At 41.4% G+C, this 27902-nt stretch overlaps 1 protein-coding gene across 4 annotated transcripts in view; it reads left to right on the forward strand.

Moving 5' to 3' along the window:
* The first annotated feature begins 690 nt into the window (after nucleotides 1-690).
* PTPRK (protein tyrosine phosphatase receptor type K) overlaps nucleotides 691-27902 on the forward strand; it is a 584222-nt gene continuing 557010 nt past the window's right edge. For all 4 annotated transcript variants that reach the window (XM_060115422.1, XM_060115424.1, XM_060115423.1 and 1 more), the window contains exon 1: nucleotides 691-1042. In XM_060115422.1, coding sequence (XP_059971405.1) covers nucleotides 946-1042 — 97 coding nt within the window. In that variant the 5' untranslated portion in view covers nucleotides 691-945. The remainder of the gene's footprint in view (nucleotides 1043-27902) is intronic.

A 27902-nucleotide genomic window follows, 5' to 3' on the forward strand; every position in this document is an offset into this window, starting at 1 on the left:
AAGTAGAAAGAGGCCGGAAGGTTTTAGAACTACAAGCAAAGTCAGTGAAGCAAAGAGTAAATCCAAATATTCGGCAAATGACAAACCAAAAAGGAGACATGCCAGCTGTTCACACTGGGAAGTTACTGAACATTTATTTTGGTTCAAGTTTTATTTTTATATGAAGAAGGAACAATAAGTTTTCTACGGGGGTGGGGTGTCTCATTCCTTATTACACGAATAGGGAACAGAGAATTTGCGATGCAGGTGGGTGTTTCCTCTGGGCGCTTCTACACTCCCCCTTCTTCCTATCGGCCACCGATACGGTAGGACCTCCGCCTTGGGGACAGAACCCCGGGGCGCCTCTGCTTGGGCGGCGGGGTTTCTCTGCGTTCATCCTCTGGGGTCCGGCCACACTGCTTACCCAACTCTCGCTTTTCAAACTGCGATTCTGAAACAGGGCAGACAACGGCGCGGGTCCCCTTTCGCGCCCGCTGCCCCCGAGCGGCGGCGGGCGGCTGGGCCCGGGCGGCGAACAAAGGCAGCGCGGAGCGCGGGGCGCGCGGCCGGGGTTGGCGCGCGTCTCTCCGGCAGGAGGCGGCGGCGGCGGCGGCGGCGGCAGCGGCGCCGCGCCCGAGCCTGCATTCCTCAGAAGCGCCCGGAGCCCGCGGGGCGACGTCACCCCCGGCTCCGCCCCTACCCCTCCCAGAGCAAAGTAACTCTTGACTAACAGGAGAGCCTCTGCCGAGCATGGAGAGCTGCTGCCGCGGCCGGCCGGCGACTCGGGCGACGCTGGCGCCCCAGAGGTAGTTTGGCGACCGCGGAGCAGGAAAAAGTGCGGGCGGGAGGCTGTCCACTCCCCGCCCTCACCCCGCCGGGGCCGGCCGACCCCTCAGCTGTGGATTTCGCTGCGATACCCCCCGGCAGCTCTTTGCAAAGCGGCTTGAAACTTCTCCCAAAGTCGACATGGATACAGCGGCGGCGGCGCTGCCTGCTTTTGTGGCACTCTTGCTCCTCTCCCCTTGGCCTCTCCTGGGGTCGGCCCAAGGCCAGTTCTCCGCAGGTGAGTGGCCGAGGAGGCGTCCGGAGCTCCGACGAATGCCCCCGACCCGGGGCTCGCCAGGGGTGGAGCCGGCTCCTCTCTAGGGCCGGGGGGCAAGGGTTTGGGGGAAGCTTTCGCGACCCGGGGTGGGGGGTACCGGGCAGAGGGAGAGATGTCCCCAGACTTCGTGCCGGCTGGGACGCGGGGCACCGGGCTGGGCGCCACGGGGGCAGGTAAGTTCCCTCGTCGCGACCCATTGTTCCTGGCGGAGGATCGCTCCGGGCGCAGGCGGGCAGGGCTGTGCGGGAGTGCGCGAGACAGTTCTTTTCTTGGGAAACTGGGAGCCTCGGCGTCCGGCGCCGGCTGCACCGCGCCGAGGAAGAGAGAAGGAAAAAGTAGTTACGACTCTGGGGACTGCTACTCTCTTGCTTGTAGTGCGGGCTTGTTGCTCTCCGCCGCTAGAGCGTTCCAAAAAAAAATTTCCCGGGGAAGCCATTGTCAGAAAGGTGGAGACTCGAAGGGAGTGACCTCGGCGCGCTTTGCCAGGTGCTTTTTGTCCCGGGAATAACCTCTCCTGACTATTGTCTAACTACTTCCCCGTCCCTCCCCCAGTCCTTGTCGCCTCCTCCAGCGTTGGGCTGCTCCTGGGTTTGCCCTGTGGGTTAGGGCGCTGCGCGGAGTAGGTTCCGTGTGTGTGTTGGCGGAGCCTGTAAGATGTTTTGAAACATGATTCTAAGGATCCACGCAGAGCCGTCCTGGGCAGCGAGGTCTGGGCGCCGGGTCCGGGAAGCCTTACCCGCGGTAGGGGAGCCCGCTTCTCCGGCAGAGCCACCGCGAAGCTGGCCCATCTCCTCCCGGAGCCGGCCTGCGTGATGGGGGCTACAAACGACTGCCGCCCGCCCAGAGAACCCAAGTGAAGGCATCCGGTGCGGTCTCGCCAGTTAGCCCTTTGGGTCCTAGTAAAACCGCTTAGAGAAGTCCGTGAAACCCCATTTCTCCCAGTGCCGTCCTCCATTCCCTTCCAGTTCTGTGACCCTTCCTGGCGGTTGCTTCTTTCGTTCTCTCCTCTGGGGGCTCTGAAGTTTCACCAGGTGGACGCTGGGGAGCAGGCTCCCGGGCGATCGTCTGCCTCCCGCCAGTCCAGACAACTTTTCTGGCCAGCCCACCCAGCTCTGCTTGGCTGGCGAGCGCATCTGCTTCCTTGATTCGCGGTGCAGATGGAGACGCAGAGGTGGCCGAGGGCTGCTGGACAAGACGGGGGAAGCGACAGCCGCGCTCCTGGCTGAGGCCACAGGACGCGGAGAACGGACGAACTTTGCACTGTCAGTTTCTCTCGTTGTTGTGGCTGCCTGGTTTCCTGGAAGTAAACTCAAATTGTTGTTTTCCGGAGTAATGTTTATTTCCCTTCCGTTCTCTTTCACCCCTTTAGAACTCTGTAAAAGGAGGTAGATAACAAATTCAGATGGCAGCATGTGCTGTGCACTCAGGCAGGTTATGAAATGCAGCGAGTACACGAAAAGTTACGTATACGGGCGATGTATACAGAGGACAACAGCTATGTGCAATGAATGATCCGAAAGCCTAATTTTAATTCTTTCTGGAGTAAGCATTACTGCAAGCATGTCTGACATATAATGCCCGTTGGTACTGGAAGCGTGCTTGATGTAAAACATTACATGCAGGCAAGTTGGAGTGGGTATTGATTTCTGCACAGTGTTTGTCAATGCACGGAGAGCCTACGCTTGAAAAGGCATGTAGTTTGTTAATTGAAAGTTGGAATTCTACCAGTTGCATGATTAAACTTACATGTATTCAAAATTTGCAACTATTTAATGTCTCAACAACTGATGGATATATTTTCATCTGTAAAGAAACTTTTCTTTTTCTCTTTTCAAATGTTATTTACCCTTTAATGACCAAGTAAATATTAAATTTCCTCCAGCGGAATGTACAGATGAGCTTTTCTGATCCCTGGAGTTCAGATATCTCTAATGAACAGTTATGTTCTTAGACATGCAGTTCCAAGTAATTTAACTAAATAAGCCTGGCTTTTCTTTTTTGACAAAGCAAAACATTCGACTTTATTTTATAGTTAAGTGAAAGAATGTGCAGTCCTAACAAATGCAATTGTGGCAGGACTGTATCTCAAAATTTTGCCATTCAGGATTTGTATATATGCCCAGAAATGAATGTCTTTTATTTCCACAGTTCAGATTGTGGATCTGCCTTTCTCCATAAGGTAAACGTTTGTTTTGTAAAAATTTCCATTTTCTGCTTCACCTAAGTCATTTGTTATTCTTCTGTCATCAGATTTTATGGCAGTCAGATTTGTTGCAAAGACACAGGGTCAGAGATTGGAGGTGTATTCTTTCTTGCGTTTTTTTCTTACATTCTACTTTAAATGATGAACTTTTATTTCTTTTGAGAAATTTAAATAAAAATGCTTTAAAAGTGTAAAACAAATATATGTTCAGAACTTTAAAGTATGTTTTAAAAATCACACTTATTAGACCATTTTCCACTTTTAGATATTATTGTGTGCTTGCTAACATGGTGAGCCTCAAAAGCAAAACTTGAAAGACTGCAGATTGTTGGATCTTTGATATATCATGTACTCATCCAGTCTGCTTTGTTTAAACCACAGTTTAGGAACATTTTCATCACTTTGAATTTTTTCTTAGCTTTTGGGGTTAAGGTGTAAAAATGCTACATGGTGAGCCTTTTGAAAACCTGAACTTCCAGAGCTTCTTATAAATCTCAACTTACATTCTTTCAGTTTGATGGCTCACTTAACACTTAAAAAAATGTGTCATATCTGTGTTACATCTGGGGAAATTGAGGCATAGAAGCACAAGGATGTGCTGAAGTTTATTTACTGGGTTGTGTAGTTGCCATCTCTTGATATAATGTGAGAAAGTTTTTTGTATTAGGACTCAGATGACTGACAAAATCAGTCATAGATGAGGTACCTGGAGACTCAGCTTTCTCATCTGTAAAATGGGGATAATAATACCTGTTCTGACCTTTCCTCATGCTTTTTATGAGGATGGTGTGAAATAGTTTAAATGAGCTGGAACTGTATATTGTCAAACATTATACAGCTATCTGGGGTGTAATCATCGTATATTAAAGTAGCTAAGTGCCTTGACTTCAGTCTTTTCTTGCTCCCCCAGTCTGTCCTAGTAAGCACAGACTGTTCAGGAGTGGGTGTGTTTGTGTGTGTGTGTATTTGTGTGTGTGTGTGTGTGTCACTCAGCCATTCATTCATTTAATTGTTGTTAAACATAAACATCCTAGATTGGCCAGACCATAATTTTATCAGCACATTGAGAGAAATTATCCTTTAACTTTTTTTTTTTTTACCTTCTGTAAATCCTTACTTGAGCTGAACCTGTGGAAGAGTCACTATTAACATTCATAGTATTCAAACTATAGAAGAAATTTATTTTTAGTCGATTTCTTTAGCTGTCTGTTTAACTATTGGCTGTTCACCCTTTTCATCTCAGTGGGAGAAAAATGTGTGGCTTTTTAGATGCAGCCTTATCAGTGACCTAGAGAGGGACTATTGTCTCTCTAGTATGATGTGAGCCTGGAAATGCAACTCCAGATCCTGCCTTGGATATAGTTCCTGGCATGTCACACTGTAAGCGTTTACTTACTTGATCCCTTAGAACCTTGCAACTCATCTAAGCAATGCCACTTGCCCAGTGTCTCACTCTTTGCTGTCTCTGTATGTGAGTTAAATTTCTCTTATACTTATTATCTCTGCTGGGAAGATACATCAGAGAGACAGCTTTTTAAAGGTTTGCCTGTCGGTTTTCTGGTTTTGATTGGCCAGAATCTCTCGATCCCTCAATTCATTAAAACTCCAAGTTCTAAACTATTAATAATATGTAACCAGACATTTCTGGGACTGGTATTTCTTTCACCAGTCTCCATATAACTGACTCTGTTGATTTTCCTACATTGCAAGATGTCGTTTTGTGTCTGGCCAACCCAGACGGGAAGAGAGGCAGGTCTGGCTGCTATTTGGGCTTTGGCATGTGTGCTGCTGACAGCTCTTCTCTTTGTATTCATAAATGTGAATTTGAAAAATAAATCAACCCCTCTGCCATTCTGCCCCTCTCCCACACTCCTTCCCACTCCCCTCTAGCAACAACAAAGCCCCACGTGCAGATACACAAAATCACAGCCTTTCTGTTTTCACCAAATATCTTTTGGTGCTGATCATGTTCTTAGAAACTGGAAATATGACTCAACCATTAACCAGAGCAAACGCCAGTCCTCCCGCCTAATCTCATATTTTAGGCAGTGATGGTTTACTACATGTTTTTATGGCCTTTATCAAACATTTAATTCATGTGATACGGTCCTATATAGAGAAACTAGGTTGTTGCCTACTAATGCTTTTGAAGTGCTGTGTTCTAGGTCTGCTCAAGATGGTGTTAAAGACGGTGTAAGTCATGCTAAATATGGATCTGCTTCTCTGAGGCATGGAAAATGCTGTCCTCCTCTGCCTTGCGCTCTTCCTATTTCCCCTCCTTGCTCTTCACGGAGGGCAGGAAGAGGATTGTTGGAAGACTGAGAGCAGGAAACATCAGGGGAGTTTACAGATTGTTCTTAAAGACAAAACAAAACACTGGGATCGTGTGTGTGCGTGTGTGTGTATCTGTGTGTGTGTGTTTGATCTTTAATTTTCTAAAGAGGGAAAAAAGCCCTATTTTTGATTTGTTTATTGGAATCAGCCTTTGCCTTTGCCCAAACACATTCATTTCTTATTCTGTGGATGTAAAAACTTCCTTCTGTGTATTCCTCTCAGACTTTACCCTTTGATCATATGTGTCTGGTTTGTGTTCCTTTATCAAATGGTGTTTCTTTTTGCCTAAAAACGTTATAATTGCTTTTGAACATGACTTGTTTTTCTTTCATCAGAACTCATGCTGTTTGTCATAGTTCTGAATAATGGTATTTTGTCAATTCATGATGTCTTAAATGGGTATTTGATAACAAAGTAAGTACATCAATCAAGCTAATTTTTATTTCAATTGAAGGTAGAAATAAACTTGTAAATCCATGAAATAATCTTTTAATGACACAGAGTGTTTGTGCTTATATATCTCTCAATGGAAGAGAGACTTTGAGTTCCTTTTTTTTTTTTTTTTTTTTTTTTTTTTTGCGGTACGCGGGCCTTTCACTGTTGTGGCCTCTCCCGTTGCGGAGAACAGGTTCTGGACACGCAGGCTCAGCGGCCATGGCTCACGGGCCCAGCTGCTCCGCGGCATGTGGGATCTTCCCGGACCGGGGAACGACCCGTGTCCCCTGCATCGGCAGGCGGACTCTCAACCTCTGCGCCACCAGGGAAGCCCATGAGTTCCTTTTTGTAAATGGGGTTAGAAAAAAAATTGAGTGCCACATTGCCTGTTATTTTGAGATAGTGACATACATACATCTGGGCTTTGGAAAACTTTAAAAGTTATGTTTGAATGTGTGATGTCAATGAGAAGTCTGGAGGTAGATGGTTTACAAACTTCAAATTCCGTCTTAGTGGAAATTGTGTTTTTATGAGAAATGCTCTTAAACATAGCTCCACATAAAAGGTTTTATTAATTCCATGAAAATTCTGTTGGGAAAGGTATGTTTATTTTCCTGCAGTATTCTTATGGGAATTCTTTTGAGTTGTAGTTAGTATTTTAGTAATAAAAACTGAACTTAGATAATTAAAAAAGTTTTGTGTGGTTTTGCAGATTGTTGAGCTTCTGGGAAACACTGGGCTTGGGATGTAAGAATCACATCCATCCTGTTGTGGAACATTGCCATTTCCCTACTTAACTCTGGTTGAGTTTTTTGGCATTCTCCTCTGTGTGTTGGTAATCCATAAAAATTACAAGTGGCTTATTTTGTCACTTACAATTGTTTTAGGAGCAAATTAAGTGGTCCTGAATGAAATAATCCATGTTTCCACTTTATATGATTGTAGATAGAGCTCTGTTAATAAAAATGATGAACAGAGCAGTGCTCGCTGAATCCTTTTACAGGTGTCATTCTAGGAATTATTTTCAAAAGAAGAACTCAGAAACAAATCCAAATAAAATAGTGTCTAGAGTTACTGTTAGCATTTATTTTGTTGAGAAAATTGAAAGATGTAAATATGTGTATTCACACACACGCATATCTTAACAATGATAGAACGTCATTGTCCAAAGGTTCGAGTGAGAGGGAAACCAAGGATATCTACAGATGGGCTCAAACTCCTATACTTATATTCTAGATAGAGTATTGAAAGTAGATAATTATTTTGTCAATTTCATAGATGAAGAAACTGAAATGGAAAATTATGAACTATATAGTATATAATATACCGCACTGTACTATACTTTAAAGGAGAAAATAAGAAACCTAATTCCAATAGATTGGTATCTATTTATATAAACTCATCCAAATGCAGCCTGTGCCTTAACCAGCTGCTTGTAGGCTGATTGTCCAAACCCAGTCCAGGGCAGCAGCTGATCAACTACAGAAATTCCCCTAGTCCTTGTTGGACGGTAGGGTGCTAGCAGCTGCTTAAGTGGCAGACTGGCCACAGCTCCTTGATGTGATTCGACTTAGGTCGTCCGGCAAATTCAAGAGTAGAGAGAGGAAGACTTTCTAATGCCCTCACTGCCCATTTAAAGGTTGATGGCTGATTGCTTCATGGTCATTGGATTCATCAATGGTAAGATGCCCTAGAATTTTGCTACTTGAATTATGGTCCATGGACCAGCAGGATCAGCATCACCTGGGAACTTGCAATGATCTTGTGATCACATATCAGAGCCCACCCCAGACCTACTGACTCAGAATCTGCATTTTAATAAAATCCCCAGGTGATTTGCTTGAACATTTAATTTTTGAGAAACACTGCTCTAGGACAAAGAAAGATCAGCTTGAAAAGATTTGCCACTTGCTCTTTACTGTAGAGTTGTAAGAGTACTGTGAAAGGATTAATTATAACATGAAACAAATTTCCCTGGAATTATATTTTTGATCAGTATTTACTGAATTATAATTTAACACCCCAGATGCATCAAAACAACAATACTGTTCAGGTTTTTTTAAAAAAGAATACTCAGACAATTTTGAAAAAAATATTTCATGAGAGAATAAAAATAAGGCTAAATACTTTTAATTGTGAACGTATTATATAAGAATATTTAAAGGTAAACATATTATCTGAGGAACCAAACATGATATATGCCAATCATTTTTACTTTGCATATTGACATGTTGATATGGAAAACGATAATTTCCTCTTTTTTTTTTTGCAGTACACGGGCCTCTCACTGTTGTGGCCTCTCCCGTTGCGGAGCACAGGCTCCGGACGCGCAGGCTCAGCGGCCATGGCTCATGGGGCCCAGCCGCTCCGCGGCATGTGGGATCTTCCCAGACCGGGGCACGAACCTGTGTCCCCTGCATCGGCAGGCGGACTCTCAACCATTGTGCCACCAGGGAAGCCCTCCCTCTCTTTTTAAGTAGTAACTGCAGTTTCTTGTTTTATATTTCTCTTTCTCTTCTAAGTGTATTTTAAGGATTTTTGTAATAAGGAGCTCATTTATAGGACAAATTTAATGAATGGGAGTTAGGTAGAATGCATTAACTATCACTGGTGTTCTTTTTACTATCCGTTGTGCTCATATTTAAGAACAGAGATTCTTGTCAGTTTTCTCCAGAGAAAAATTATGATGTAATAGACAGTGCACACTGTTCATATCAAAACACAATTTTACTTGCATTTTGTAGCTTGCTTTAGCATTCTTTGAGAAAATGAATTTTCCCAGAAGACCTAATTGCCTTCTTATTAACGAGCCTGTAAGTGTGTTTTGTTATCCATTTACTCTTCTAAATGTGTCTACTTTTGCTGGCTGTTTGAACAGTGAAGTCTCTGATTAAATCACGATTGCTCTATTTGTTTTTGCCATTCACTAGCGACTCAGAAAATACTGGCATAATGACATGGTTATGGCAGAAATTAATGAAAAACAAGAGATATAAATTAATATTAACCCATAATGGTTGTATTGTGATATCAGGAGATGGAGTTTGGGGCAGTGCACAGCAGAATTCTCTACATGTTTGATACTATAAGTGAAAGTCTGCTTAACCTGTATTGTTTTAAATACACAAACTATAGTCACTGGATTAATGAATACAAATCAGGGACTTCCACATTTACTTGATTTAGACATTAGTGTTCAAAGGAAGAGGTTTAATTGTGGACAGATCAGTGTTAGAGAACTTAGTGATGGAGAGAAACTCTCAAAGGTACTTCCATACATCTTGAAGAACTTTAAAGTCTAAAGTCTCTGCTTTGTTACCTTTTCTAGTTTTACACCAAATTCTTGCTGTTTGTACTAATTCTACTTGTATTCTTGTCAGCAAAAATTAGGTTCATTTATTCCCTCACACATTAGAGAGGACAGAGCAAAAAGCAGTTGCCCAGACAACAATAGGAACTGCCATTTACTGGGTGCCTACAACCTGCCAGGCCTTATGATCGGTGTTTTACGTAATTTAAAATCCTTTAAGATGAGCATCATTTCCATTTTGCAACCTGTGGCCTAGAGAGGTTAAGTATTAACTTGCCTCAGGTGACAGTGTGAGGAACTAGTAGAGCCAAGATTCATTATTGAATATATACACAGATGTAGCAATAAGACAGTTTTTTGGTTACTTAGTGGCAGAAAATGCAGCCTAGACTGGTTGCAACAAAAGGGGAATTTATTGTCTCTCCTAACTAACAGTTCAGGTGGAGCCTTACTTAGGAGTTCACATATTTCCACTGGGATGTGACCTTTCTCTGCCTGCTCAACTTAGCTTTGGTGTGCTCCAGAACTTCGGTCTTAGGCTTCTTGTAGAGGCCAGGTGCTTTCGGCAGCTTCCAGATTCTGGTCCTTTAAGAAAATGTGCACTATGTGCTGGGCACCTGAAAAGGCCCTGCGGTTCACTGGCCTCGGATTCGGTGAATCATATCTCCAGCTCCTGAGGGGAAGTAGGCTGATTGGCTTAGTTTACTAGCATTCTGGGTTCAGCCCTAGATCCTCCAACCAGGTCATGTGGACTGATGGGGACGAGGGGACTGTGGATGAAACTATCAGTTGTCAACAGATAGAGGGATAGGTTCTGGAAAAGCAGCCAAACCACAGTGTGGTTACTTGAGATAGAATTAAATAAGTCGTGAGCAGTGAAAGCAGAGAGGGGTGCACCTGTGTGTATATTTATAATCCTTCTGAGCGGGGGTGAAAGGAGGTGGTGGGGAAAAGATAGGTGGAGCAGATAGTTCCCTGCTCCGGACCATGAGGTGGTAACATCAGGAAGACACGGTGGTCTGACCCTGTCTCTAAGGGGAAGGAGGTGAAGGAGGAAGAGAGGAAGGAGGCCGGCAGATTGTGGCAGGTTTGTTGTGTGCATTGCAGATCAGCTGTTCATCATTTAGGGAGTGTTTCTTTTTTGGTCTTTAAGCCCTCTTTAAAGCATGCATTTTATTATTTTCATGGTTGTATTCTCTTTGCCTCAGTATTGAATAAGTCCAACATTAAAATTTGACAGAATTTTGAGTGTTAAAGGGACCTTTGAAACAAATGCCTCGTAATTTGCTGTAACTTGCCCAAAGTCATATAGCTTGAAAGAACTTGAGGTCAAACTTGAGATTTTGATTTATTTGGTCAGTGTTATTAAAACATATGCATTGTTTTTGCTTAGTGGTTATTTATATAGATAGTTATTATTTAAGGTTTTAAAAAATTATTTTAGTTTGTACTCTGAAGTTCTAAAACCAGTGTTTCCAAAGGCAAACTTGACTTGACTGGCTTTGATTAGAATAGTATTCCAAGTATGAGGTGATAATAAGTTGTGTGTCTGTGAATGAAAGAGATCATTTTATTTATTTATTTATTTTTGGCCTTGCCGTGTGGCTTGCAGGATCTTAGTTCCCTGACCAGGGATCGAACCCGTGCCCCCTGCAATGGAAGCTCAGGGTCCTAACCACTGGACCACCAGGGAATTCCCAGAAAGAGACCATTTTAGGTAATTGCTTGTTTTTTTCAGTTATCCTGCAGGATTTATTTACATATATATGTGCGTGAACAGGTGTTTGCATGTATGCATTTGTGTGTTTTTAATAGATGCCAAAGGGTAAACTACCATAGTAAATGATGCTAATTGACACAGAGAAATAAAACCTAGTTAACTCTTCACTTTGGAAACAAATTTTGAAAAACTCAGGAGGTGAAGGTGAACTTGTTTATAGTTTTGATCTTCTCACCTCTTGCTGCCTGACTTTATAATGCATATCTGAAAACATGGGATGTTAGACAGAGTTGCTGTGAGAAGGTACTGAATAATGAATGAAGTGCAGAGAAGTAGCAGCTGTTTGCCTAGCCTCCCCCTCTCACGGTGAGAGATTTATCTCCTGGGCCTGAGTTAGATAGGTGGCCTGCCCCTGGCTGTGCCTGAGGATCAGGCGCCCAAATGTGGCTGTGCCAATTTAGACTAGAGTGTCCTCCCTTCTCTGGCCAGAGCAGCTGGCCTGGCACTTAGCTGGTGAAGGCAGTGGTTAGGGAGGAAGGTTGTTGACTGCTGTTTGTTCAGCATGCTTCCTTCTGTCACTGGAGGTTTGCTTTCACACACCTTTGTTATCTTAAAGAACTTAATGAATTATTATTTTCTTCTCTGTGTTGCCTGTTTTCTCTGTGACTCTTTTTTTACCCCTTATTATACCTTCATCAGGTGTGATGTCTGTGACTCCTGAATGGTGAAGTTTGTAATAATTTGCCTAACACCCTGCTTGTTTGAAGCAGAGTGCTGTATAGTCTTGATCCATTTTTGCCTCTTTATCTAAATTTGTATTTAAGTACTTAGGGAGTATATGAGGTGAAGGATTTAGCAGCGATCTGCTTCAGAGAGAGCAGAAGGATTCTTTGGATTCTTTGGAGGTCTGTGTACAGAGCATTTTAGTGCAGAGAGCATTGGGCTTCTGTAAGACTGTGTCCCACTCTTAGCTCTGTCACTTTCAGGCTCTGAGATTTGGAGTAATTCCTTTCTACTTGACCTTGATTTCCTTATCACTAAAATGGGAATATTACAATGAAGAGTCATTTTAATAGCTTCTCTAGTTACTCAATAGGACACTTTTAAAGGTCAAATGAGTAATATATGTGAAAGTATTTTTCTGATTGGAAAGTACCATAAAAATGTAAATTTTGGGGGAGGGAATAGAAACTTGGATAATAAAGAAATTATTGTGTTGAAGGCACAAAATACATGGTGAAGAATGGAAATGAAAACAATAGATGCTTTGTATATTTGCATATCTAAGTTTATGCATTGCCATCTAAGTTGTTTGCATATCTAAGCTTTTGGGGAAAGTGGTATGGAAAAGAAGAGTCAGTAAGATTCTTGTGAACAATGAGTAATTTTGTTATGTGTCATAAAACTGAGCCCCCATTTTCACATATCCGTAAGTCTTACTCTTATGTAAGTTTTCATATATATATGTAAGGTATATATGTATATGTAAGTTTCATATATGCATGTAAGTTTTACTCTCTTGTGTTCCAAAACATTTTTTGTACTTTCGCCAGATAGGTTAATAAAGATTATGTGATTATAAAATATTTATACTGATAATTTTTGAACATGTGTTTTAAGGACTGTGCTCATATATAGCAAGTTGTGTGTATAGTTTTTCTTCTTGAATATTTTCATGAAGAGAGAAAAAAATGCTCTTGCTTTCTGAGCTGGTTTGCCTAATTGGTGAGAGCACGATTTTAAGGTTCGCATCGATTTATTTACTCTTCCACTCCACAGTTCTTTGAGCGTCTACTATGTGTCAGTACTGTGGCATGCTGGTGGGCACAGATATGACTTTTGTGACAATTAAGCTGTGGTAACCTTCGCATAGCTCCTCATTTAGCAACTCACGGGTGAAGCCTGGATCTGTTTTGTGACTGGCCTTACCCCTGTGGCTTGGCAAGTCTCAAAGCCGAAGTCTGTCTCTCACAATTTGTGGGTCCACAGTGCAGTGTGTCAGCAGTCTTTCCATATCCTTGAGTCTACACATAAAAAACTAGAAGCTTACCAAAAAAGAAATATGCAGAGTTATGCTGCAGTGATAGTAAAATTCCGCCAAGTGGAAATTCCCCAAAGTTGACTAATCGGAAGTGTAAACAAGTCGGGCAGAGGAGAGAGCACGTTTGTTTGCTGGAAGCTCACTTTTTCTCCCTTTTGAGGCAGGATGAGGAAGGTGGGGAGGCATCCTCACAGCGGACAGTGTATGTAAATATGTCCTCACAGCCTCAACCTTCTTGCTCAGAGGCCCTGGATTTTGGGCCGCAGATTCATACTGGCTGTGCCTGCAGCTGCTTATCAATGGCCGCTGGTGCCTCGACTCTGACCTGTCTCCTCTCTACTGCTTCAGGGGGGCGTGTTGTCCTGAGTAGTGGGCAGGCACTAGGGAGGGGATCCGGAGAGGCAGCTGGGAATGAGAGTGGACCTTGACCATCCCCCAAACTGCCCTTGCACCTGCATCCTGGAAGCGGAGCAAATTCTATTCCTGGCGCCTGGGTCAATCATTTTTAAGGGGAGCAACAGTACTGTCATTTCAATACACCTATTGCCCTACTAGGAAATGGAGATTCTGAACATCTGTATTAAAGGAGGCCCACAGGACTTGCAGTGGGTGAATTAAGGAGAAAAGTAATTTTGGAAATGTGTAAATTTTTTTGAAGCAAAATCAAAATTGCCAAATTACAAAGACCCAAGCTTCAAAAGTAGAAATTTAGAAAACTGTTTTAGTCGAGTCACTAACATTTTATGCCCATTTCATATTTAAGCAAAGGACAGTCAGAATATATAGCATAATATTTAATATCACAGACTTTAGAACCTGACTGCCAGAGTGTGAATACTGGTTCCGACATTTCCTTGCTATGTGACCCAACCACATTCCTTCAGTTTCCACATCTGGTAAAATGGGATGATTCAAGTACCTATCTCAGATGTTTGTTTTGAGGCATACTGAGTTAAAGTGCTTAAAAGAGTGCCTGGCACACTAATAAAATTCATCCACTTTAGTTTTTATTATTATCATCATCTTTTTGTTTTTGAGCAGAGAAATGTTTATTGCAGGGCCAAGCAAGGAGAATGGGCAGTTGGCCTTGGGGTTCATGCTCAAAACCCCGAACTCCTTGATGGTTTTCAGGGAGAAGTTTTTATAGGCAAAATTTGGGGTGAGGGCTGCAAGGTGCATGACTTTCTTCTGATTGGCTGGTGGTGAGGTAACAGTGCGGTGTTCCAGGAATCTTGTGCTCAGCCTGAAGTTAACATCCTCCACCTGGGTGGGGGGCCTTAGTTCCTGGTCTCAGGACTTAATGAAGCTCAGGTTCTTTTTTTTTTTTTTTTTTTTTTTTTTTTGCTGTACGTGGGCCTCTCACTGCTGTGGCCTCTCCCGTTGCGGAGCACAGGCTCCGGACACACAGGCTCCGCGGCCATGGCTCGCGGGCCCAGCCGCTCCGCGGCATGTGGGATCCTCCGGGATCGGGGCACGAACCCGTGTCCCCTGCATCGGCAGGCGGACTCTCAACCACTGCGCCACCAGGGAGGCCCGAAGCTCAGGTTCTTGATGTCTCATCACAGAAAGAATTCAGTGAGAGACAAAGTGGTAGGTAAGAAGTGGATTTATTTAGAGAGACACACTCCATAGACAGAATGTGGGCCGTCTCAGAAGGTGAGAGGCCATCATCATCATTATTACTGGACTAAATTAAACAATGTTTGCAGAATATCCTGATCCCATGCTGTTATCTTTTAAAATTTCTGACTGCATTATCTTTTACTTTAAAATAATACCAGCAGAGAATAGATAACAGGATGCCTGAAATAGATCAACTCATCTGCCGGTTAACAAAGACCACAGCAAGCACTATAAAGAATATAATTCAGTGTTTATGAAAACAATAGGCAAATTTACACTGATTCCTAGGAATCCGAATCTTAGAACGACAAAAACAAAACAAACCAAAAAACGCTATCAAGTGATGGGTGGGGGAGCTAGAGTGAATGTGTTCAAGTTTTTGGTGTAAAATACCTAAAACAATCTGTGGAAAATGCATTTAACATTTTTTAGGTAGCTTGCAGGAGGTGGGAAATTTGGGACATTGGTGAAACAGCTTACCCCCTGGAGAGGTGTAATCTCAGTTAAAATATGAAATAATTCAGGAATAAGATTAAAATGAGAATTGACCAGAAAGTTAAGTGTGGTCTATACCACTTCAAGAAGTGTCCATCCCAGTGAGACTAGTGTCTTGTCTAGGAGCAACACTCCGATTTAGAAATGAGATTATTAGAATTAAGCAGAGATAGGGAGGCTTCTTAGCTCCTAAAGAATGTTGTTTAATTAAAGGATATAGAAAAGGATATCTGTACTGCTTCATTTGCATTTGACACGTGGTAAGTAAATGCATTACTGGCATTTAGAATAGCCATTTACCTATGAATTTTAGATAACGTTTTTTTTTTGTTTTCTTTTTCTTTTTATTGATGTTTAGTCCTCCTTAGCCTACATAGTTTCAAATCCGTTTAAACCCCCAGGCTTTTTCAAGCCATTATCAACAGGGTAAAGCCCTTTTAGAGTCCTGCTGTATGGAGCCTGGGGCTGGTTGAACTTCTGACACCTGTTAGCGCACTTGCACAGTTGCCCTTTGGCCAGTCACTGCAGAGGAAAGCCTTCTAAACTTGAACAAGGATTTCATGTCCAGTTCAAGCTTTGGATTTCTTGTTCTCTTTCACCTTCTTACTGCATCTCTTCTAGTTTTAATTGAAATAAACTTCCCTTTTCCATGGGTTATATCTGTGAAAATGGTTGCTCTCCAGATATAATTAAACATTCTTGTCAGTTTTTTTTTTTAATCAGAGAAGCTATTTGTACTGCAGGCTTGAATCTTGCAGAACTAAGTGCTCTTATAATATTCAGTTTACCATAATAATGCAATTTTGTATCCTCACTGGATGCTCCTACTGACATGGGTCTTTGTGATTCTGGTGGTAGAAGGTGTCTTCATAAGCTCCTCTCCATTTACAAAGTAAGTTTCTTAAAATGTTGTCATTTTGGTACACTGTATGACCAGGTTCATGCCTTAATAAAAAGGAGCATTAAAAAACAAACTTCTGGGCTTTCCCTGGTGGCACAGTGGTTAAGAATCCGCCTGACAATGCAGGGGACATGGGTTTGAGCCCTGGTCCGGGAAGATCCCACATGCAGTGGAGCAACTAAACCCGTGTGCCACAACTACTGAGCCTGTGTGCTAGAGCCCGCAAGCCACAACTACTGAGCCCGTGAGCCACAACTACTGAAGCCCACGCGCCTAGAGCCCCTGCTCCGCAACAAGAGAAGCCACCGCAATGAGAAGCCCGCCTACCGCAACAAGGAGTAGCCCCCCACTTGCCGCAACTAGAGAAAGCCCATGCACAACAATGAAGACCCAATGCAGCCAAAAATAAATAAATAAAATAAATTTATTAAGGTAAAAAACAAAACAAAACTTCTGTGGCACATGTAATCTTAAGTGAGTTTTTTTTTAAATTAATTAATAATTTATTTTTGGCTGCGTTGGGTCTTCCTTGCTGCGCGCGGGCTTTTCCAAGTTGCGACGGGGTGGGGCACTCCTCATTGCCGTGCGTGGGCTTCTCACTGCACTGGCTTCTCTTGCTACGGAGCACTGGCTCCAGGTGCGTGGGCTTTAGTAGTTGTGGCACGTGGGCTCAGTGGTTGTGGCTCGTGGGCTCTAGAGTGCAGGCTCAGTACTTGTGGCACAGGGGCCCAGCCACTCCACGGCATGTGGGATCTTCCCCGACCAGGGCTCGAACCTGTGTCCCCTGCATTGGCAGGAGGATTCTTAACCACTGAGCCACCAGGGAAGTCCCAGCACATGTAATCTTAAGTATAGATCCATTCAAAAAAGAGGATGTGTACCTTGACTGTTTGTTCTCTGCTCCAGAATCATGACCCAGTTATTTGGAAAGCCGACTGATCCTTATATATTTCATAACAAACATAAGGGATATTGAATCAGAAAAATACTGAGAATGACAGACCTATGTATAATAGGCCGTATACTTAAATATAATAATCTATACAGGAACTGTAAGTTCTGGTTAGTGTGGTTCAGACTGTGGCTTCCAGTCTTTTTGCATGAGGGAATTGGACAAGCCCACAACCAGCTGCAGATATCTCTTGAAGGACCAGGTGCTCTGACTCCTTGCTCTTAAGGCAAAGTCTTAGATTTTGAGAGTGGATTGTGACCTTTCCTGGTCCATTCTTTTTTTTTTTTTTTCCTTTGGATGTTTATAACATCTTTATTCATAATGCCAAGACTTGAAGCAACCAAGATGTTCTTCAGTAGGTGAATGGATAAATAAACGTGGGTACATTTAGACAATGAGATATTTATTTAGCACTAAAAAGAAATGAGCTATAAAACCGTGAAAAGACATGCATATTACGAAGTGAAAGGAGTCAATCTGAAAGTCTACATACTGTATAATTCCAACTATATAACATTCTGGAAAAGGTAAAACTATGGAAATAGTAAAAAGATGAATGGTTGTGGGGCAGTGGGGGAGGGGAGGGGTGAACAGGCAGAGCACAGAGGAGCTTTAAGGCAGTGAGACAATTCTGTATGATACTGCAGTGGTGGATACATGTCATTATACATTTGTCAAAACCCATAGAATGTACATCAAGAGTAAAGATGGCCTTTGGGTGATAATGACGAGTCAATGTGGTTCGTCGATTGTAACAAACACACCACGCTTGTGTGGGATGTGGAGAGTAGGGGAGGCTATGAGTGTGTGAGGAGAGGGCGTATATGGGGAAAATATGTACATATATATTATAGCTTATACAAATGATAATCCACTTTTTAAAATATGAATTTATTTATTTTTATTTTTGGCTGCGTTGGGTCTTCGTTGCTGTGCTCGGGCTTTCTCTAGTTGCGGCGAGTGGGGGCTACTCTTTGTTGTGGTGTGCGGGCTTCTCATTGCCGTGGCTTCTCTTGTTGCAGAGCATGGGCTCTAGGTGCGCGGGCTCGGTAGTTGTGGCTCGTGGGCTCTAGAGCGCAGGGTCAGTAGTTGTGGCACACAGGCTTAATTGCTCTGCGACATGTGGGATCTTCCTGGACCAGGACCATGCCTGCTGCATTGGCAGGCAGATTCTTAACCACTGTGATACCAGGGAAGCCCCAGTAATCCACTTTTAAGAGAGGAGAGATAAGAAAGAGGGAGCTACACAATCAAATATATTGGGTATGAATCTTAGTTTGCTAAATTTATTTTCCTTAAGTCAAGTTAATTCTGACTCTAAGACTTCAGCCTTCCTATAGAAATCCATCTTGGGCACTGTTGGGCCCCTCCCCCTGATGCTGAAAGCTCAGCTTCTCTGTGTACCGGTGCCAAATCAAATCTTGGAGACGGAGTTTTGGGTGAAGTAGAAAAAGATAGCTTTATTGCTTGGCAGGCAAAGGGGGACACAGTGGGCTCTTGCCCTTGAAAACTATGTGTCCTCACCCAGGAGGATTTGATAAGGAATCTTGGGGGGTTTTTTTGTTTGTTTTTTTGGATGCTTGGCATGTGGGATTGTAGTTCCTCGACCAGGGATCGAACCTGCGCCCCCTATATTGGAAGCACAGAGTCTTAACCACTGGACCGTCCGGCACACTCTTATCAGGAATGCAGATCCTAGGTGAGGCCTGGGAATTGCTTTGAGGGCTGTTGTTCACTTCTTTAGCTTAGGTGCAGGAATCCATAGGGCAGTGCTTTGGGTTTCCCACAAGTACATGCTGTTCAGTGAAGTATCTATTTAAGATCTTTCCTGGTCTCTTCACAGTTTGCTTACAGTTTGCAGTCAGGACAGTAATAGATAGAAGCACTCTATCCAACCCCATCACTCATTCATAATTACACCACAAGCTTCCCTGGTTGCCGACACATTTTAGAAAAGCATGTAATTTTATTAAGAGTGTTTCATGTTGCTTTCAAAGATAGTCAAGTAAAGAGGAGGAGAGAAAGGAGGGGCAGGATGTCATATCAGCATTTATTTTTTCAGGTGCCAATGCCTGAAAGCAGTCAGAGTTTTCCTTTGAGGTGGAGACTTATAGTTGTTGACACCCGCATCTATTGTTGTTGGGATTATGGCTACACCAAGTGTTGTCTTTTATGTGAGCAATGACAAAAAGGATGTATCTATTCTGTACATTATGGCAATAGACTTAAACTTTAATGACAGCATGTCAAATATAATATTCTTTTGAGCTTGTTAAAGTAGGAGATACCAGTCTAAATTATTAGCACTTTCCTTTTAGCAATACCTTGTTGGGGCAGGCAGCATTGTTATGTGCATTCATATGATAGCTTAAGATCCCTGTTAGAGGCTGGTGAGCTAGTGGCCTCTTGATTGTCCATTTTGTGCCAAGCAGTGTGTTTAGCCCAGAGGGCAAAAAGATGAAAAGGTTGACTAAGTTCCTATACTCAAGGACCTCACAGACTAGTTGGGATCTAGAAATATATAAGGTATAATTCAGAGTAGGGGGGTACTCTGAATGAGAGAGACATGGGGCAAGGACCATCAGGACATGGGCAAAGGACACTCACTCGGGGGGTGATTAGTTAGGCCTTTCTGGATCAGAATGCCAACCATGGCAGAATTCCCAAGAACAGGCACACAATGCTCATGGAAAAATGAGGAAGTAATGGTGATGGTGGTAAATGTTTAATAATCAACTCTCAAAAAAAAAAAAAAAAAAGAACCCACCGAAATTCAAGTTTTAGCATTTGCCAATTTCCACCATGTAAATACTCCTGCCTATGGCTGATTTCAGATTACCAACGTCACTGACACAGAGTTGGGAAGAGGTGCATGGTAGCACACCACAGTATAGTATTTGCACCATACAGACACAAGAGAAGGAAATAACCTCAAAACATAAATATAGTAATAGTAAAATAATTAGGAAGTGAAGAGTTTTGAGTTAATACCTCTGTTTTAAATATAATTTATTCAAATGTAAGTTTTTATAATTTATTTTTTAATGGCTGTGATTAACAGCTGGCTCACAAAATTGCTGAAAATTTTAATAACTGACTGTCAGGTGCTGGTATAGGCTTGCTCAAGCGTACCACGCGGTGCATTATAATCTTGGATATGGGTGTGAGGGGCCCAGTGACGGAGTCCTCTTTAATTATGGGGCTTTTCTAGAACACTCTTTCCGAACAGCAGAGTTTAGTGTGAGAAAGACTAAGTCCATATTGAAACCCATTAGTGAGGATTCGGTTATCAACAAGGTTTAGTTTCAGTGATATAAAATGCTGATGTCAGAGGCTTTGGAGCATCCACTGTAGAGCCTAATCTCGGGAAAAGTCCCAAGAAGACTGTGTTTCTGTTTAACTCAAGTTTCCTCACTGCCCAGGGTGAACGTCTTTGGTGGAAGTTGTTGGTGTCAGTAGTCAGGCTCTCCTTAAGGACAGTTAACGTAGAGCCCTGCTAAGTCTGCTTAAAGAGTAAGCTTGTCATTGCCTTTGAACTATGTGCATTTTCATGCTAAGCACCATCTTTGCCAGAATATTACACAGTAGGTAGTGGGTTTCCAGCCAATATAGCACAAAAATTATTATATAATCCTGGTAATAACACACTGCTTGTGGCCCACCCAGCATTTGTGTATTCAGAAATATTTGGAGAATAAATGTCAGTGACAGTGAATGTATTTGCATCACATTCTGCTTTACATTGCTTTGGTGGATTTTTTTCTTGATGCATATGAAATTAACACCTACAAAATCTACCTTTTTTATGTAAAGCATATAGTTCTTATCTTAAATTTATTTGAGGTCTTGGTTTAATAATATTTAATATTATAAAATATAAATAATTTTATAAATAATATAAAAATTTTTATATTATTATGGACAATACACTGAATTATGCAGTTGATAGCTAAAGTTACTTCGGTTCTTTTACTTGATTTAAACATTTTTTTTTCATTATTTAATCTCTACCAGTGTCAAATACAAGTGAAATGTTTGCTTTAACACATGCTCTTTTATATTTATTTCTATAAGGCAAGAATATTCCATGTTCTAAAAAATGTCCTATAGGTTAAACCTGCTAAATGAAAATTCCTGTGCATGCCCGTATGCCTTTTTTAGGCTCTGCCCACAAAGAAGTTAGTGTCTAAAAGTAAGATATGCATATTTTAGAGTATATTGCAAGATTTTTTTTTTGAAATTGGCAGATAGTGAATATGTTGTGTATGTGTGTTTTTTTCTTTTTGATAGGAGGGTGTGTATGTGTGTGTGTATGTATGTGTTCATTGAGTTTTGCAATATGACAAAGTGCTGACAGTGCCCAAGTGACTTATTTTGGCAAAATGGATTTCTCTCTGTATATCTAATACAAAATCTTTCATCTCATATCTGGGGAAAATCTGTCTTCCCTCATATAAGACAATTTCAAGAAATTGGAAGCATTCCAAACTTTACAATTTGAAACTAATTCCATAACAAAATGTTTCCAATCTAATCAAAACAAAATATAGATTTTAATTCTTCTCAATTAGTGGTCTCCCATTCTTGAAGAAACTAAGTGGGAAAAAAGAGACAACTATTACTCAGTATTAACAAAACGTGTACAGGCATACCTCAGAGATGTGTGTTTGGTTCCAAACCGCTGCAATAAGTGAACTTCGAAATAGAGAGTCACACGAAATTTTTGGTTTCCCAGTGCATATAAAACTTATGTTTGCACTATACTGGAGTCTCTTAAGTGTGCAATAGCAGTATGTCTAAGAAACAGTGTACATACCTTAATTAAAAAATACTTGATTGCTATAAAAACGCTAACCATTCTCTGAGCCTTCAGTGAGTTGTGGTAGTAACATCAAAGGTCATTGATCACAGATCACCGTAACAAGTATAATAATAATGAAAAAATTTGAAATATTGTGAGAAGTACCAAAATGTGACACAGCGACACGAAGTACGTAAATACTGTTGGAAAAATGGTGCTGAAAGACTTGCTCAGCACAGGGTTGTCACAGACCTTCAAGTTGTAAAAAACTCAATATCTGCAAAGTGTAGTAAAGCGAAGTGCAGTAAAACAAGTTATGCCTGTAGTATGTAATTGAAACTTCTGTTTTCTGTGCTTACGTGGTTATAGAAAAGAGGCATATGTTCATATAAACTCTCAGGGATTTACTTTATAAAATCAATTTCTACTGTGTGACCTGGGATCAGTAGACTTTAAACTCAATCTCTTATCTTTATGCCTAGAATACTCTAGCAATTAATTGATATTCACAAAGATGACTGAATTAGCTGTATAATCAAAGATTTAATTATGCTAGGTATATTGTAATTCATAAGGCTGGAAAGCTTACCAAGAGTGGTCACAGTGATTGAAATGAAAGACTCCCCCCACCCCCATTCTGAGTTAATCACATGATTGTATTAGCTGGGACCACCCATTTTAGAGCATCTGTTTTTGAGAGACAACTTCCACGTTGCATTATTTTGTATCTCAACACTGTTTATTCAGCAGGGCCTGATAAAGATCTGTAATTCATTTCTCACTATATTTAGCCACTTTTTCACTGAAGCCTGATGACATGACACAACAATGATTTTACCTGAGCATCAGGATTTTACCTGATTCTGTGTCAGTAACTGAAGCCATTAGTGTATATTCCTCTGGGTTGTTTACATGTAATGTCTAGACTGTCATTTCAAGGGCAAAAAAATATCCTTTTTAATGTTTTATGTCCACTAACCTATGATGACGTTTACTTTTTTTTTTTTTTTTTGCTGTACGCGGGCCTCTCACTGTTGTGGCCTCTCCCGTTGCGGAGCACAGGCTCCGGACACGCAGGCTCAGTGGCCATGGCTCACGGGCCCAGCCGCTCCGCGGCATGTGGGATCTTCCCCGACCTGGGCACAAACCCGTGTCCCCTGCATCGACAGGCGGACTCTCAACCACTGCGCCACCAGGGAAGCCCGACGTTTATTTTTAGAAGTATTATTTTCAGTAACTAACATTTTAGGGTTTACTGGGTCCAGCACTGAGCTAAGAATTTTATAAGCCTCAGCTCAGTAGTTTCAAAATGCACGTGACCACCCATTTTGTGGGTACCAAATTCAATTTAGTTGGTAGCAACCATTTTTTAAAAAAATGAAATAGAAGAATATATATTAATAACAGCAATAATAAAAATAAGCATGTATCTCATAGAAGTATTGTTTCTTGAAACTTTGGTCTTTATTACATAGATTTATTTATCTTTATGTTTCTGTGTACTCAGTCACAATGTGAGATGAATTTTTCTCTGTGGCTCTGACCAAAAAAGTGGGAAAGCCTCTACACTTTTTTTCACATAATGCTTGCTACAATCTTATGAAGTAATCCTAGGTCTGTGATGTGTCCAAAGTCAACAGTTTATAAACTCCAAGGTCATTCTTTAGCTATTATGTTGTGGCACTTCTAGCAGATTACAAAGAGCACAGGTTTTGCTTAATTTGGCAAATTACTGATTTAACTTACCCAGGCCTCTTTCCTTACCCTCCATTGGGGAGAATGCTACTACCACCACCACCCTAACTCTTTACAGGCTTGTAAGGATCAAGTAAGGTAATTGATGTAAATATGCTCTTCTAACCTTAAAGGAGCTATACACAAAATAAGGTATTAGCAGTACAATAACTTGCTCTCTGCCTCTTCAGAGGCTTCATTGACTACCAGGTTTGACTAGAGATGGTCGGATTTAAGTGCCTCTTAAAGTACTTTTCAAACTCAGAAGTCTCCAATTCGTTGTTTCAAGAGTAGAGATCATTCCTGTCGAGCACTTTTAATAGTTTTTGTTTCTTGTCTATGACAAGATGTTGTGAATAAAGTAGCTATGATTTTTATTTATATTTACTTTTCCTATTTTGGTGATACTCTTTACAAAACAACAGAAGGCAAATGTACTTTGGACACACCTGTACAAGCTCATTATCTACATTTGTCTTCAAATAAACCCGCATCTTGGTTTTAAAAGAAAGATAACACTGTGTAAATAAAACTTGATTTTCAACAAAAATTTGAAATACCAATGGTGATATTCAGTGGAACATCTAAAAAGTTCTAAATAAAAAGATATCCAAGATGTATAGAAAAACAACAGCAGTGGAACAGGAAGCAAACATAAAACCTCCAATTGATTATAAAACTTTTGAGTGGAGGTATTTTAATAAATACAAGTAGCCAGTAAAGTAGCTAGTTGTCTACTGCCTGTCTCCTCTCCTTCTGTCTCTGTCTCTTTCTTTTCTCTTTCACTCTTTCTCTTTCTCTCTCTCTCCCCCCAGTCATCTATCTTTCTATCTATGTGGCCATCTGGTATGTTTTTACTCCGTATTTATTCTGTGGCCTAATTTCAGGATATAATGATAAAAACATGCATATTTTGCACTTTGTATGTCAGTATGGAATAAACTCATAATTCAGTATACATTCAGAGGCTTGGAGTTAGAATGTTATCGTCATTAAACAGATTCTCAACATTTAGAGGAACAGGCAGTTATCTGGACAGAGGAGCATTGATGCCTCTCTTCTCCAACAGCTCCTGAGTCTAGTCTTAACTAAAAGCACGGGAGGATATTGGGATGCAAATTAAGTAGAGGCAGGCTCTTTGCCAAGTGTTGTTTATTGAGCTGAGTAAATGTCTCATGAGTGGGTTGGAGGGAGGTGGTTAGTTTAAGTGGTCAGGAAGAGCCCCCATACTCCAAGTGCTGAGATTTCTCAAAGAGATACCCCAAATGTGGATTCCTGGGCCCCTGCAGGGAGGGACAGGCCTTCCGGAATTGTCCTTAGATTGGAAGTTAGCATCCTTCGAATGCAAGTGTGGCTGTGCTTTATCTTTTTAACAACTTGAGAAAAAAAAGTGTTAAGGAAATAAGATAACTACAGTTTCAGGGGATTTATTTACAGTTCCTAAGAGAACTAATTGTTTTACTTTTTCACACTTCAGATATAAACAGTATGCTAATAGCAAAGCACCCATACCTATTCATGAGAAAAATCCTCTAGAGGACTTAATGTTAGTCAACATGTTATAAAACACTTACTGTTAGAAACAGTACTTCGAAGTAAAAAAATTTTTTTCTTTTAAAGTATTCAGCAATTCAAAATTTAAAATGATTCATAGCATCACCTCACACCACCTTCAATTAATGAGATTTTACTGTTTTTGTGTTAGATCTGACAGAAAGGGAGGGGAAAAAACCCTTCTGATAAGTGATAATCACTTAAACTTTGGATCTAAACTAAGAGCACAGGGCTTCTCAAAATATGCATGAATTAATACTGGGAGAGAATGTGTAAGAGTGATGGAATAATGAGAAATAAAGGAGGGGAAATGGGAAGGATTCAGTCAAAACAAGAAAGCCAAAGTATTTAAGTGTACGACTCTCATTTTTGGTTAAGTGTGAAATTTTACATTTACTCATTTCAAAGCAAGATAAAAATCTCAAGTATTTGGAGTTAATTTTATTTCTGTCTACTTTGTGTTAAAAGTTTTATTTTTTCAGCGTATAGCCAGGGATAATTAAGTTAAAAATATTTAAAAAGAGTTTAACGTTATTCATGCCCTCATTCCTTGGCAGCTTAAAACTATTATATTAAGATTAGTGTTCTGTTACTGATTAGCACTTGAATGTTTATTTTATACCTCTGAAGTGAAAATTTACTTCACTGCTGGCAGTGTAGAATACAGGCATCTCCAATGTTGACAATTACCATAAGGCAGTTTTATAAGTGATTAGTCCCATGCTGTTGTGTGTGTGGAAGAGTTATGGCATAGGGTTATTTTGTTATCCTTTTCGGATATTATCCCTTTTAGTTTATAAGTAATCTAATGTTTGTTACCTGTTATGTTTTACTGATTCCAGAGGCCCTCTGGCCTTCTTTAGTTTACTGTGATGCCAAGCATTATAAACATATTTTGAGTAAAAATTTCTGAGGGAAAACTATCCTCTTTTCTGTTTGTAAAGAATTTTATCATAAAATGAGAGCAGTTCCACAAACCGCACCTGAAAATGTCACATCACATCATCATTAGTTCATTATCATACCTTGTGTAACATTTATTTAGAAGCAGAGTTGGTTTATACAATGTTTGTTTGTTTAGAAGATAATGAATTTCACTGGATGATAATTTTTTTTTTTTTTTCGGTACGCGGGCCTCTCACTGTTGTGGCCTCTCCCATTGCGGAGCACAGGCTCGAGACGCTCAGGCTCAGCGGCCATGGCTCACAGGCCCAGCCGCTCCATGGCATGTGGGATCTTCCCGGACCGGGGCACGAACCCGTGTCTCCTGCATCGGCAGGCGGACTCTCAACCACTGTGCCACCAGGGAAGCCCGATGATAATATTTTTAAAGGCTGTGTATGTTGTTATTAATGGTCAAGCTAAAGGAAGTGACCTTATTTTAAATATTGCTGTCTTTAGGATCTTCTAGGACAAGGCCATGCACAGATTACATCTGGACCTCGTCTCAAAATCCCAGATCCTAAATTAAAGTTATTTCATTTTGACTTAATATTTTATATTAAAAATAGTCATTTATTAAATTCTACTATATGTATAGCATTTAGATAGAAACTGTCAAGATATAAAGTATATGATAAATCCCTTACTAGATGAAGTATATAACAATCATAGGAAGAATTTTATAATTAATATTATTTGTTTTTCACTTTACTGCAGGACAGGATTTTATGACTAGCTTCCTCTCTTTTTCTTTTTTTTTTTTTTTTTGTGTTACGCGGGCCTCTCACTGTTGTGGCCTCTCCTGTTGCAGAGCGCAGGCTCCGGACGCACAGGCTCAGCGGCCATGGCTCACGGGCCCAGCCGCTCCGCGGCATGTGGGATCTTCCCGAACCAGGGCACGAACCCGTGTCCCCTTCATCGGCAGGGGGACTCCCAACCACTGCAGCACCAGGGAAGCCCGACTAGCTCCCTCTCTGTCTAACCTACTTTTCAACCTCAAGATTTAAGAAATTGTTTTTTTCCAGCTATCACATTGCTGTAATCTAAGATCAGACTTCCTCATTAGGCCATATATGGTTAAGTGTGGTTAGAAATGCCATATATGCCATATAGCATATGGTCTCTTACATCATGGACCTTTCCTCATGGTCCTTAAAGTCTAGGGTAGACTGATGTTAAACAGATACTTATACATAATTAAGTAATGATAAGGTTGTAAAGTTCTATAAAGAAATGTAGGGAGAAATATAAGGAGAAGTTCTCTCAGGAAGATTACCCTTGCCTTGAAGTCATTGAGAACCCAAGAGTGAACAGGAATTCTTTTTTTTTGTTTGTTTAATAACTTTATTTTTTTATTAATTAATTAATTAATTTTTGCTGTGTTGGGTCTTCGTTTCTGTGCGAGGGCTTTCTCTAGTTGTGGCAAGCAGGGGCCACTCTTCATTGCGGTGCGCGGGCCTCTCACTATCGCGGCCTCTCTTGTTGCAGAGCACGGGCTCCAGACGCGCAGGCTCAGTAGTTGTGGCTCACAGGCCTAGTTGCTCTGCGGCGTGTGGGATCCTCCCAGACCAGGGCTCGAACCCATGTCCCCTGCATTAGCAGGCAGATTCTCAACCACTGTGCCAACAGGGAAGCCCGAACAGGAATTCTTGACTTGAAGAAAGCTGGGCAGAAGATACCAAGCAAAGAGCACAGCCTGCATGAAGGCATGAAGACTGGAGACAAGGTGGTATTTTGTAGCAACTGACAAAAACCGACCGTGGTTGGAGAGGAGAC

The sequence above is a fragment of the Mesoplodon densirostris genome, chromosome 12, assembly GCF_025265405.1.
Source record: "Mesoplodon densirostris isolate mMesDen1 chromosome 12, mMesDen1 primary haplotype, whole genome shotgun sequence".
NCBI classification, from domain to species: domain Eukaryota; kingdom Metazoa; phylum Chordata; class Mammalia; order Artiodactyla; family Ziphiidae; genus Mesoplodon; species Mesoplodon densirostris.